At 36.2% G+C, this 14687-nt stretch overlaps 1 protein-coding gene across 1 annotated transcript in view; it reads left to right on the plus strand.

Moving 5' to 3' along the window:
- Positions 1-648: 648 nt before the first annotated feature.
- CEP162 (centrosomal protein 162kDa) overlaps positions 649-14687 on the plus strand; it is a 43717-nt gene continuing 29678 nt past the window's right edge. The window contains exons 1-3 of the mRNA XM_009697835.1: positions 649-694; positions 1541-1644; positions 6724-6862. Coding sequence (XP_009696137.1) covers positions 1585-1644; positions 6724-6862 — 199 coding nt within the window. The 5' untranslated portion in view covers positions 649-694; positions 1541-1584. The remainder of the gene's footprint in view (positions 695-1540; positions 1645-6723; positions 6863-14687) is intronic.

Here is a 14687-nt window from a genome sequence, read left to right on the forward strand (position 1 = left end):
GAGGGCTGGCGTGATTAAAAGATTACGTGAAATGTGTTAGGCTGTATAAGCTTGCCTTCATCCCTGTGGTTTAGCCGTACCTTCCCAAAACTGTGTTACAGCGTATATGCGAGCAAGTGACTTCGTTGTTTTGTGTACAAAGTCATTTGTGAGCCTCCAGTTCTAACAGCATGGCTGTAAAGTATATTTGCTAAGGGTACTGTTTGTAATCGTCTGTTACGGACAGTGACATGTTTGTTGTCCTTTTGAAAAATAAAGTTTTATATTGTTAGTTTTTATAAAAGCTGTCATTATAAGGTAGAAGTACAGATAATGTCAGAAGAATCAGTTTGTTTTTCTGGCAAGGCTGTAATTAAGTGTTCTCCACTTGCTGAAGTAGTTGGCACAGCTAGTAAATTGTAAAAGCATCTAATGTTTAGCATCTAGTGTTATTTGATGTAAAAGTGTAAAAGGATACTGGATTATGTGTGTCGTGAGAGATAACATTCTTAATCTTCTTACCATGTTTTCGGAGATATTGTCCAAGTGCTTACATAAGGTTATCTTATTCCATTCAAAGCCTGGGCGGTCTGCTATAACTTTTTTTTTTCTTTTTCTGACAGCCAAAGCCAAAGTCTCCGGTGGTCTGTGGATGAATAAGGAGTGAAAGCAGGAAGCAGTTGTCACGACTCGCCTGTCAAAGTCAGTTTACTGCGTAGGTAACAATCCTGTGTACTGAGAGGGCTCCATATTGGGAGAAGTTTTATTTAATGGTAAAAGCATTTCTGCAAATGTTTAGCCCTTTTATGTTTACATAGCACTTCTCAGCCTGGAAGATGCTAGGGTAGTTTAATGCTGCTATACATATGCAGTTTTGAAGGTAACCATATGTATTGAGCAGTGAGATGTACAAAAGCTTTGTAGCATTTTGATTATGGGGCATATTTTATACCTGAGAAGTCAACAGAGACTTGGGAATGGCAGGGGCAAGTGCCGTTGGTTTTCTGTGTCAGGGCAGATCAAACCAAATGTCATGCTCTAGTCTTGAGACTTTAGTGTATTTATTGTTTACTAAGCACAGCAGAGATGATGAAACAAAACTTACAATGCCAGATGTCTCCAGTTTTGGAGAAGAAACGTAGAAGGGAATTAAAAACCCTTAAAATGGATGGGAAGTATTATTGCAGTGGAATCTCTTTTGATCATTGGCACTATGCTTAATTGTGGGTAGCTAAGATTGCTGTCTTTTGAAGAAAAATGTAAAGATGGCGAAGATAATCATGTTTTATTTATCTCTCAAAGTTTAAATGCTGAAACTGTTATTTTGGAAATTAGTCTTTTGATTATAAGGAATTTGGGTAATCCAATATTTGCATTGATTGTCTCATTCAGTGAATAATTTAGATTAGGTGTGGGAGGAATGAAATTCAGCATCTCGATTTTTTTTTTTAATTTTTTTTTTTTTTTTTTGCTTATAGCTCTCTATGAAAGCAGCAAATCACTACGTTAACTCTAATTTCAGAATGCTTTTAATTAACTTTATTTTTATTTTAAATCTTAGTTTTTAAACTCAGTTGTTTGGAAGGTAACAGCCAGTTGCAGATTATGGCTCATCGATTTTCAAAAGAAGAATTAGACGAGCAGTTTGAAGAGTTTCTGAAGGAGGTATGTTTCAGAGCAAGGTCACGTCTCTTTTCTCTATTAAAATACAGAAGGAAAATTGAGTGTGGAAGAATATGAAATGGAAGGTGCAGCTGTGCTTTTGTCATATAATTCACATAGCTGTCCTATGTGTGGGTCTTTGCAAGTTCTTAACTTCATTGCTAAACTTAATTCATACTATTTTGCTGTATTGAACTCAAGAGAACAGTTTTGTGATTAAATAAATATGTTGTCACTGCTAGGCTGTATCTTCAGAAAGAGCTCTCACTTCTTGATTTTTGTTTCAGTTTAATTGTGTGTGTTATTTAGTAGCAGAAGCTTCAAATTGATACATAATTGAAAATGAGAGGAAAAACTTTTCCTGTATGTAGGCACAAGCTACGTTTTAAGAATTTCCTTATTTTTCTGTGCAATACCTAATTTCACTGAATTCTATTTAAAAATTCTTGTATTAATCCTAACAAAATGAAGTATGTTGTAGTGATTAGAAAATTTTAATTTGATTCCTTGTATTCCTCATGGTGCTTGATGATTTTGAGTACAGGTAAAATCATGCAAGTCTGTGGGTTATGACTTCAGCTAACAGTTTTTGGACGTGGTCAAAATGCCCTGACTCAGTATGGTTTTTTCACTGCAGTAGATCTGTAATTTCAGAATTTGCGCTCTGATCTATCGGACACACAGCGTGGTAATCCTAAGATATAAATACCACATACATAAGGCCTTTACTAGATTCTGTTACTGTACATAAGTGTAGCTTATGGCAGAGAATATTCTTGGGTTCTCTGTTATATGTAATGTACACTTAAAGGATTTTTTTGACTTAGATGCTGCGCTACGATTTAATTACTTGTGAAAAATATAGGTGCTAGATTCTATAAAAATCGCACTTTTTTTTCTATCAAAATTGTACTATGTAGTAAAGATCTGTAGTAAAGATCTATAGTAACCAGAGGCTTCTTTTCCAAGAACATTTTAGCTTTCCCAGCTAAGTCTGTAACTCTGCCTTAACCAAGCAGCTTGTGAGGTGTTTTTAGAGATACCGAATAAATGTAACTTCACCGAGCAATACTAAATTGAGAGAACAGAAAACAGAAATGCCATCTGAAAATGAAGATTCACAAATAACTTAAAAGTAGATTTTGGCCTTTAATTTGATGATGTAATTGAGTTAACATTCTTGAATTCACTGAAATTATTAATGTTAGTAAAAATAGAAAATTAGGCTCTGCACTTCTGTCAAAATTTCTTTACTTACTATTTTTATGAAGTGAGTTGCTCTGGGGAAGGGAAAGGAGGTTTATTCTTTTATTTATTTTGCGCATCTGTCAAAACTCTGCATATGATTACTTCTAGTATTTTGTCCCTCATTTGACGTGCTCTTCTTGCTCCTCAGCTATTGCCCGCATTGAGAATGCTCAAGTAAGAAAAAAGTCAAAATGGCTCTATTGAATTATTTTAAGTGGTTTTTGACATGTTCCAGAGAACGTAACTTTTAACAACTCATGTCTTAATTGTTTTTTATCATTTCAAGCGAAAATGTTTGTACAGTGTTTAAGCTTGCTTAAACACATATACTGCCAATCCAGTCATTAAAAATATGCATTGTTTATGTTTTGCCAGCTAGATACAGACCCAAATAACAATGACATTGTCCACTCTCTGCTACTATGTATGCATGCATCTTCTGTTATGTCCCTCCCTTTGCTTTTGCTTTTTATAAAAAGTGTGCAACCTTTTAATGTTAGAAAGATGAGAAACAGGTGAGCTCCATTATTTGAAATTGCTGTGTAGGTGATGTTTGTTTTGAGAATATAACTGGGGGAGCAAATAACAAAAACTGTTTCTTAGTAGTTTGAGGAAGACTTAATACTGTTTAAGCAAATCTTTTGGAGGAGAAATGGAGCAAGATGGTTTTTCTCTTTAACTCATAGTTACTAAAACCGCCTTTGTTGGGAGGAGGTGCTGGTTGTATGTATATTTGCGATTAAAATGAATAAAGTTAAAAGAAAGACTACATACAGTTGGGTGATGCAGGTCTAATATGAGAATTAAACTAAAGTCTTTTGGTGTATGCACTGAACTTTAAAAGCTGTCAGTGAAGAGGATTTTCTAGGCTTTTGTCATTATACAGAAGGAAACACAAATGTGTAATAACAATTACTGCATGTAGGATAGGTCTTTAATGATTCCCTCTGCCTAGTCACGCTTATTCCCAGCCCCTGGCTAGAATGGCCTGTTGTCATCCATGATTTTTCTCTTCCTCCATCATTGTCTGTGTGCCTGTGACCCTTCTGCTCCCCAGCACCAGTATCTTGCTGTAGCGTGCTTCCCCTATTGTCACTTTAATTTCCCTTAAGCATCATCTGTCATTGGTATAGCTCCTAGGTTTTCAGGGTGTTGGCTGTGAAGTTCCTTTGGGACATGCAACATGAGGAGCTCTTTCTAATGCACAGTGTTTCAATTAATTGCTTTTTTTTGATGACAATTTCAGCAAAGAAATCTTTTGAAAAAGCCATTGTCTTCCTCTAGTCTTCTAGGCTGACTTTTGTTCTACTTGATATTCATGGATAGCTGAGAAGGAAGACTTTCAAAAGGAAAGGCTATACCATCTTTACTAGAAAATCTGTAGAATGGTACCTGGAAGAGAAACATTGTACATTAAAACATGTTTGAAAAACATTTTTAATTTTTCTTAAAAGATCAAATATATTAAAATACTGTTTTGTGCTAAAAATATAATTTGGAGTAGACTTGTTTTATCAAAAAAGACTTGTTTCATGAAATAATTAGGACAACTGGTCATGAAAATCTGAGTGTAGATCCAATCCTATATTACCTATCTACTTTCTTAAGTTCCTTCATGTGTATAGGAGGTGGTAAGCTGATTATGTGCCATGTAGTTGTCCCAGTTCTTAAAACTGACACTTTTGGCTTTTATTTAAGTTGAGATTAAACAACAGACACTTTTTTGAAAATTTTTTTTTTTTGCCTGTGTTCCTGAAAGGCTGACAGGTTCTTTTATAGAGGAGGGGAAGGAAGAAATCAGTACCACTTACTGGTACTGAAAAGCCATTGCGAGTCCAAAAAGTTGCTTTATTTATTTATTTATTTGCTTTTTTTCAAAGGAAGAAAAAACATCTGTAAGTTTCGCTGTTGAGACAACTGACATGTTGGGAAAAATGCACTAGTAGTTTTATGTCAGCATTTCTTTCCCAGCTGCTGCAACTTTACTGTCTGCAGTTGACAAGGTAGCTGGACACAGAAAGTTTCCAGAACTTGAGAACAGCCCGTGGGAGTTTCAGTTTCTTTAGTTACAATACTCTAAGGAGTACGAGCATCGCTGAAGTTCTGCTTGCAGAGTAGAGGATACTGTTAGTTGTAAAAGAAACAGCAAGTGATAACAGAGCTTGCATCAAGCACCTGTCAGTACTTCTAGCTAGCAGGAGGCAGTCCGACCTTTGGGGACAATGGCACTAGTACTTGTGACTAGAGTAAGGAAGTTGTTATTTATAAGACATTTATTAAGAATATAAAGCTGTTTTGTTTGATGTCACTGTCCCAACTTAAAGAAATTGCAATACATCCTGTTGTCTAGCAGTTTCATAACTTATTACAATTGTGTTTTATTAAAGTGCAAGGCTCAGAGCACTTACATTTTCTCTCTGAGACTGTATGACAGGCATTTGGTTTTCTCAAGTGAAACTGTAAGCTCTAAAGATGTTATTGGTCAGAGATATTCATGAGAGTATTATTTTCTTATTAATTTTTTCTTAATGGTAGTTTTGGATAATTGGCATTTTAATTATGGGTGTTCTTTTTGGGCCCATAGAAATGGAAGGGTTAGATATATAGTAAAGGTAGGCTTTCATGGTCGTGCGTTTTCTGCAATAGGAATCAGGCAGTGCACTGCAGAGGCTTGTTTTAATAAAACATCCTCTTGTGTTTTACATATTAAGTACCCACAATCCTGTTGCCTCTAGTATTCTGTTTATACTATCACATTTTCTTGTTTGTGACTGTTACAAAAGTGAAGCTTTTGAAATTTTCCAAAATGATGCATTTCATATGTGAATTCTTTGTTTCTTATGCTTTACGGCTTTTGCTAACTATTTACTGTGTTCTTTAAGGCACTTCAGGACAATTGGTTTCAACCATTATGGTTAAAAAATTAGATAAAAAGTATGCCACTTTCCTCAACACCATGTTTACTGAGTTTACGCACAAAGAATACATAGCAGATAAGGTTGCAGCGCACTAGTTAGTGACTATCTTTGTTCAATGTCTGGACAGCGAATTGTGGCTCTGAGCCTACTTAAGCCACAAAGAGCTTTACTGAAGGAAAAGAGCAGAGATGAGTTTGTTTTTTTTTAAAAAAATGCTGCATCACTTCAAAAAAAGTGCTGTTGTTTTATGAAGCGTCTGTAGGTATTTTTCCTTCCTGTTACTCTTCAGTAACTTGAATTCATAGGATGTTCATACTCATAGACTTTTTTCTCCATCGATGTAAGCCATCAGTCAAAATCGGCATGGATGACTAGCACATATGAAAGCTTAATACACAGAGTTGGGTAGGGATGGCTCTGGCATTTCTATTAATTTCCATGAACGCAAAATATAAAATTTCTGAAGTCTCATTTACTGGGAGCTAGAACATTGCTTATGAGAGTTTATTTTTAGAATATGAATAATGTTGTTCGTGTACAAAGCACGGTCAAGGCAGAACTGTTTCTGTTCTACTTCATTATCTCCAGGGATGTAGTCAGAATTTTGGTTCTTGTGTGTTGTAACTAATTAAAAAAGATCTGATTATGCTGTTCATTTGAATGTGTACTCTAGTAAGTGGTTAACTTTCAACATATCCAAATTCTGGCAGTGAGGTTATTATAATATGCAGTATTATGCTACGTGAATGTAGTTATTGTTTCTTACTCAGCTTTGTCATGCATATATGAAAAAGGCAGACAGTGGGGAGTTCGGAGCAGCATCTGAACTCAGAAGTCCAGAGCTGAGTGGCTGTAAGACAGTTAAACAATGTGAAAATGTAAAACCTGACTTTAATCTTGTATACAATTGACTCAGTCTCTTTCAGATGATTCACTTGGAAATTCAAAGAAAAAGTCAAGCATTCTTGAGGCATTGGGACAGCCCAGGAAAAAAGAAACAAAGAAAAAGGATTCAGTGCCATGGTGGATATCTGAGGAAGATTCTGATGATGGTGGTAAATAATGTCGTTTTGCAATTTTTTTGGCCACAGGGTGTCAGGCTAGTTCTTTCTCATATTTCGTATAGGCCTGGTTTCAGATTAAGTTGATGCCATTCGAGTGCTTTAGAACGTTACAATGCAAGTTTGTAAAATATAAAACTCAAATGTATTTGTATTTTTTTAAAAGGGAATGTGTTCAAGTTGTAAGCAAGCTCTCTGCTGTTTTTTCTGTAGCTTTCAAGTCTTTAAAACTTGTGAGGAGTAAACACATTCTAAATAGTGAGATGATTAGAAAATGTAACTTACGAATTCTGCTGAAATATTTGTAGGTGTGTTTTGTAACCTACCTGTTCCTTATACTGACTTTTTATAGATTTCCATTTTCAAAACTGGCAAGTAAAAAGACTGATTTGTATAATCTTATGCTAATTGCAACATTTATAATAGGTTGGGGAAGCACAGAAAAACTTTTCAACAGCAGCTGATGCAAAGATGTATGTCTGTCGATATTCTCAACATTTCCCTTGCCAAGAACCCTGGCTCAAGGGGAAAAGGGCTGTGATGACATGATTGCTAGTTCAGTATTGACTTGGTCATGTAGTTCTGGAAGAAAATGTATTATTGTTTGCAAGCTTTCCACCTCTGGGTTTCCATTTCTCCATTGTTTTCTTATTGCATAGTAAAGCCTATGAGCAGTTAGTTTCCACAGAGTGACTGCCTCTTGTTCTTGTAGTAATTGATGGCTCCTTATTTTCGTGAATTGTATAACTTACAACTGGAGCTTAACAGAAATTTCCAGAAATCAGTTTTTCATATGACAGAATTAAGATACTGCTGGTAGTCTCCAATTTTAAGCATAGCTCTGTCCTGTCAGTGTTGTCATAGTTAGGAGTCAAATCTTAGTCAGCAGTTGTGCCATTTAGGCATAACCCTAATAGGTGTTGTCTGGACTGCTTATCTGTCTCTGACCTTTTAAGATGTTGCTGGAAAACTCACATGGATATAAGAGAGTTTCTGTCAGGTAGTTATGAGATATTATGATTTCCTTACAGCTTTACAAAAAGTGGAAGGACAGAATGTTCTTGCTGGGCAAAGTGTAAGAATTAAGTGGTTAACATGACCTCGTTTTTCTACATACTATCAAAGACCATTTTCAGGTGACTTTAGAAGTTCAGCATTCTTCCATGTTTTTTTCTGAGATGCTTGAGGCAACCCATAAAGCACTTCGATGCACCTCATGCTACTTAAACCAAAAAACATTGGAATAGGTACTTAAAAGGCAGGGTGATTACAAGTTTTGGAGAACTGCTTGCATGGATTAAGTACAATGCAAAGCAAATCAGAAGAAATGCTGTGATTATATCAAGTTGTTCCCATCCAAACCAATTCCACCACTTCTATTTTTTAAATTAAGAATATTTTATAAGCTGTGTAGTTTAACTAGAGGTAAAGCTGTTAGAACTGAAATGTGCTTGATCTGCATTTTACTGATGTATAAAATAAAGAGAGAGTTCTGGTAAACTTTTTAAGGTCTCTCTTAAAAAAGCTGTGCCTACCCACTTTTGCCAGCATGGAATCCATTTACTTGCAAAAGAAGCTAGCTTGTTCATATTCATAATCTTGATAAGGGGCTTGATTTTTTTCAGAAGGAGTTGAAAGTAGTCTGTGTGTAATGCTTTTTGAATCAAAGGTCCAATATATCTTGGCAGTTGGACATAATAAAACTGAGAATACAAGAATGTGGGGCAAATACGCTAGATCTGTGCACCGAATTCTTCCCCAAGCACTGTTTTTGCCAACCAGATTATTAGTTTTATTTCATCTGCACCTCTCTCACCACTCTCTGCATAGAATTCCATGCTTGTGGGACATGTGCAGTAAGCCATATCCCACCTAGTACTTTAATATTGCCAAGCAGAGAGGCCTTTAAGTTTTACTAGAGGGCTTTCCAGGTTCTGTCTTGGCAAGAAGAGGCTAGCTCTGTGGCATGTAGCAGAACTCCTGGTTGTATCATCCCATGAGGAAAGGCATGTATTTGTCACACTGGACACTTGCAAGTGGTAGCAGTTGTATTAATATATACTGTGATAGATTACGAACTGCGAAGCACAGAAGCAATCTGTACTATGGTGAATGCCATTCTGCTAGCTGAAGTCTAGTTGTAGGGAATTAACTTAGAGTCAAAAGAGAACCATTTGCAGAGGCCAGCTTGGCCACCTTCAGTATAAACGGAGTTTTCCTCTGCGGTTATGAAGGTATGTAATTTTTGTGTGGCTATAACTGAGAATGATGAATCCCACACATAAAGGGGGATTTATACATGTGTGTACACGCTGCAAACTATGCTATGATTTTAGTTCATGTAGATACACTTGCAGTGGTTTAAAATGACAGGTTAGGTGATTGTAAGGGATTCAGTGTGGATAGACTTCTAGAACTGCTCCTTTTTTCCTCTGTCTGTCTCTGTCTTGCATGCTTCCAAGTACTTTGTCAAATACAGTCTTCCCAGATCTAATATTCTTCAGCAGGTGTAGATTGTGTAATGTGTGACTCAGATGTATCAATAACGGATGAAGGCACAGCAGCATTGCAATAAAAGTTACTGCACAGGTTGACTGAGAAGAGGACGATTTAGATTTGTACCTTTTTGTAAGGTTATTAAATGTGCCCTAAATAGCAAAATAATTGACCTGCAGAAAAAATAACAATATTCTGTGATGATAACAAGCTGAATTTAATTTCTGAAAAGTGTAATGTTGGCATGCTTTGAATTTTGTGGAGATCCTTGTGTGTTCTTCTAGGCTTGAACCTCCATGTTGGTTGCAGATAGGACTTTATTAACAGCCTGTGAGCTAATAGAATTATTATTTTTAAAGTGTTTTGTCATCATGAATCAAACTTATGTAAATGTATAAGTCTTACCTCCACCAACAGTGTGGCACTGCATTACAAATACATGCTCCATATGTATGAGTTGATGTGTTTGGGTAGTACTGTATAGAGATATTGTTACATTAACAAAGTGCAAAATATAGCTAATTAGCTAGAGTAATGCACCAAGCTGGTAAGTTGTTTCCAGTTTGGGGTTTTCGGTTTGAGTTACTTTGATGTCTACATCATGCTTTCTTGAAACACACAGAAAGAGATGGCTGGAAGACTAAATATGTACTACACTTTTATTTGTTGTATGATTGTTTTTTTCAAGGCACCTTGTTGCAGAAGTGCCAGGAAGTAGATGGAGATTTAAACTAATGGTGTGTTTTCACTTGGTTTTATAGGCTAATGGTAAACAGCATTGACTATTTCTCTTCATTTGGCTGAGAAATATAAAGTACATTTTAAAATAACTCAACTTGTGACTCTAGGCACGCTTGAACTCTTTGTTCTTCAGCTTTAAACCGAAATGTGCAAATTATCATTGAAGGTACTATCTTCCATATTTGACAGGTTAAAGACCTACCTCTAACTAATGTCCTTTCTACTTGTTTTTGTCATTTAAATGATAAAAAGAAATTGGATAATAAGAATTCCTGTCTTGTTTGCCTGTGAATATTGTGAAATCCCACACATTTCTTGCTTGCCTGTCTGTTCTTGCTGTTTGTCTTACCTTTCAAGCTTTTCAAACAAGATTTGTTAAACTGAGAAAAGAGAAGAAACTGATGGAAAGCCATGCTGAAACTGTGGAAAACAGTGAGCAAAAGAGTCCCCATTCAGATTCCCAGTCTGGTATTTGATTAAATATGTTTTGTTATATTTATTCAATATCAGCCTTGTATTACTAGTGCGTTTCCTGTAGAAAATCCTTTGCAAATTGTCCATTTGAACATAGTGTTCTCACTGAAAGCAAGCTGCCACTTACTTCATTTGTCATTTCCAGAACAGACGAATAACTGTGTGAACTTTTGCTCGGTTGTCATTACATCATACATCACTACTTACAGTGATGTAGTAGGACAGACAGTATTGAGTGTAAGCCAGTGGAGGAGTGGGGAATGACTTTGAAAATCTAACCAGAAAATCTCACACTTTCTGTATTTCATACTCAAGAAATATTAATACTCTCTGTTCTACTTGTTTAATTTCAAAGTCTGCCATCAGATAAGTATTCTACTTATTTTCTGTTGATGATTTTTTTCTTTTTTTTTTCCCCCTGCTGACCAGTGGGCTGCTCTGTGCATGCTGCCCCTGGAATGGAAACAGTACAGTTGGTGTAATAATGACAAACTAAATTGTTTAATCTGCAGGATTATTTTAGTTAATGTAACTTCAGATTCAGCCTTTTACATGAAGTCACTTTTTATGCTATCTGAAGAGAAATTCCGAAGAATAATTAAGTTATAAACGTTGATCCATTAAATACTTTTGTGTAAATGACAATAGCAGTTAACTTGTATGTACTAGTTTAAATGTGGCTTTGGTGTTAAATTCAAGCAGATCAATAATATTTTGGAGAGCCATGACAAAGAAATATTTGGCACTTGGTCTTTAGATCATGTTGGTGATCTGCTATGTAGCCTATAGAACATTTCCCTGTGTTAGCTTTCTAGAGCGTATATACTACCCTGTTTTCATAAGCCTCATTTGCACAGAATAGCTATAAAGCATCTCGGTCTGGGAGATAAACACTAAAACTGAATCTGTTTCTCAAATTAGGCTTAATATTTGAAATATGAGCAATAGGAGGACTTTGGTAGTTACTTCAAATTACTGTTTTAAAAGGCTTCAGGTGTTTGCATTATTTACAACAGAAGGCATGCTGTCAATGCTTTTACTTTCCCAGTAAATGTGGGAGAATATAAATCTAGAGAAGTGATGCCTCACGAGTGGACTTGGACATCGGTTGAGAGAATGAAAGACCCATGCATTGTATCAGAATGGATTTCATACTGTTTCTCTTTTTGCACTGCACCTGCCATATGCTCGCCAGCTTCCTGTAGTCATCTTGGACCTTTCTGAGTTGTGTTAGCTTCTGGTCGCACATCCTCATAGTCCTGTTTCTGGCCTGATCCCCTAGACTACTCTTGCTCTCTCTTGTGTCAAGGTAAATTCAAAAGACCTGTAACTAAGAGTTTTCTCTGAATTAGCCAATTAGAAACCCCCTGCACATTGACAATTTGAACAAGGAAAAGTCTGCTACAGTGCATCTGGCTAGCCTAAGGTATATCATGTGTGTAGTGTGACTATCATCTAAGTGTCATGAGAGAGCACAGTTTTCAGCATAGGTACTGTTACCTAAAACTTAATTCTACTAATGTGAATGGAAGGCGTTTGGTTGTATTTTCTGCTAAGCAACTCCTCACAAGGGTTTGAGCAAACAACGTGCAGTTCTTCTACCTGACAGTGATAAAGACAGTAGTAATTCACATTTATGTACCTATGTTTTTCCACTCTTCTTTGAACCGATCTAGATGCTTTCTTTCAAAACGTGTAGTACAAAACTTCTTTTATTGTTGAAGTAGTTTTACTAGTTTTCTTTGTTTTCAGGTAATATATTGAGCTCCTAGAACAGTGTATTTGAATGCCAAGTACATGTGGAACAAGGAGGAGTTTGTCTTTTTTAAAAATAAAAAAACAGGGGAAAAAAGAGTTTTGTTCTCAGAAGTTATAAGTATTAACTTTAACTTTTAGTTATAGCTAGAAAATTGTAGATAATTTGATCTAGAAGAAACTGAACTGCATTACTTTTTCTGAAGTGTCAATTTGAATTCTGACTTCTTATTTTTCTCTTTATTCCCTGTCTATTATGTATAAAAACGTATAAATGTTTGCATACACTTAAAAGTAGTTCCCCCTAAACCTTCTTCCAGTGCATCTCGCAGCAAGGCTTTGTCTAAATTCACAATGCTGGAAAAATTTCATAAGAACAAGAAAGATTCATACTTAAACAAAGAAGAAGGAAGCCTCACTTCTGACAGTCCAGACAATTCTGAGGGTAACAAATTTACTGTATTTTATATGATACTAAAAAGGTAAAATGGCTCAATTCTGACAGTCCTGGTCAGAATAAGGAGAAAAGTTGTTACATTTTGAAAAGATGTTTGTCATTGTTTGTAGGTTTGAGTACTTTGTAGTTATGTTTTTAAACTTTTCTCTGTAAGTGTGGTGGTTAGAAAAATATTTCTAGTGAAACTCAGATTCTTTTTAGTTAATTTCAAATGGCAGGACTTTGAAAAAGAATACTGTGTATCATTAGCCTTACAAAATATTGCATGTGAAGATACAGGTAGTGAAATCTTTGGAGTTCAAGAAAACTGCTACTTCCAGAAGGTTTTATGAAAAGTAAGAAATACGTCCGTCCGTGTTCCCCCCTCCCCTCCCAAAAAAAAAAAAAAACAACAAACTTTTGCAAGCCCCACAGAAATCAGTAGGACTGGTCAAACAGCCAAAAAGTGAAAAGAGACTTTGAAATCCATCCAAGTTGATATTTTTTCCAAGTTAGATAGGTTTCTCAGAGTTCAGATTGTGTAGGGTGAGTGAAAAAAGACATTCTTGCTTTCATTAGCAACGGTAGTGTCCCCTGTCATCTGGGGTGGGTGTCTGGGGAGGGGCTGAGTTGCAAAACTCAATGGCTGCAAAACAGTGTTTGATTTTCAGGTTATTATGTGAGGTGCTTTTTATTTAAAAAGCTCTGGTCTGGTTTGAACTAGCCAAATATTTCAAAAATATTAGATGGCTCACATAAATCCCATGAAGTCTTCAAGATCAATCTAAATCTGTTCAGAAACTTCATTGAGTTTGAGGTGATTTAAATAAAATGACTCAGGAAAATGTTTTTCTTTAAAATTTTGTTCTGTTAAATGTTCTAATTGTCTTTTTACTGAAGTATATTCCCATCTCCTTTCTTGTAAATCTTATATAGGAGGGCAGTGACAGTTTATTTTTGATTCTGCTAACACATTCTTCTTGAAAAAGTAATGATGCTGGAGGTCTGGTGAGATTATGGCTAATCTAAAGGTCTGCAAAAAACTTGTGACCCAGCTGCAGACTCCTGTTTGCTGTCTTGATAACTAGACTGGAGTGCCATCTGGGTAAATTATTTCAAATTACTGCATTTAGTGATCAGAGAAATGGACTATTTGTACTTTTTCATTTCTCTTCAGCACTTTGAGCTTTCCATTTTATACTTTTCAATGTGGTAGCAAAATATATTTATTTAGCTATTAACTTTGTATACGTATGGAGCTTGACCTTTAGTCAGTGTCTCTGACATTTTGTTGCGTGCGAGGGAAGTCAGTCAGAGCCCTGTATGGAGGACAGAGTGGAAGTTAGATACAGGAATGTGGAAGTCATTTCCGAGATGCAGAATCTTATGCACTTAGCCTCCCAATAAAACGTGCAAGGGGACTTTATCGTTGAAATCAAGAAAAAAAACTTTTTCTACTTCTTAACAGGGAGGCTCTTATAATCAGAATGCATATGCTAAGGGGTGCCCAGCAGGGAAGGAGAAGGTGTTCAGACTCTTACTTTCCTCACCCTGCCTCACCCTGGGTACATTTTCAGTACTGAAGGGAGAGGATTCTCCGTGATATAGGCAAGTATGGCATTTCTTAAAAGGGACTTGGTTGGACCTGTTTAGAAGACCAGAGTACCAGCCCAGAGTTGAAGCACTTGATCGGCACGTGGAAGACTGCTTTAGTGTTCTTGATCTGAGGGGTTATTGATGTACGCATCTCCTGCAGTCCCCTGCCAGCAGGAAATGAGCTGTTGTCAGTGTCTTCACCCCTCCTGGTGTGGTCGGTACGAGAACACAGCTACAGTCTAAACATCATTTGGCCAGACAGAACGAAAAATTCTGAGTTTATTTTACCAACCGGAGATTCATGTTGGAAAAGACAGACAT

Source organism: Cariama cristata, unplaced genomic scaffold (genome assembly GCF_000690535.1).
Source record: "Cariama cristata isolate BGI_N322 unplaced genomic scaffold, ASM69053v1 scaffold16243, whole genome shotgun sequence".
NCBI lineage: Eukaryota > Metazoa > Chordata > Aves > Cariamiformes > Cariamidae > Cariama > Cariama cristata.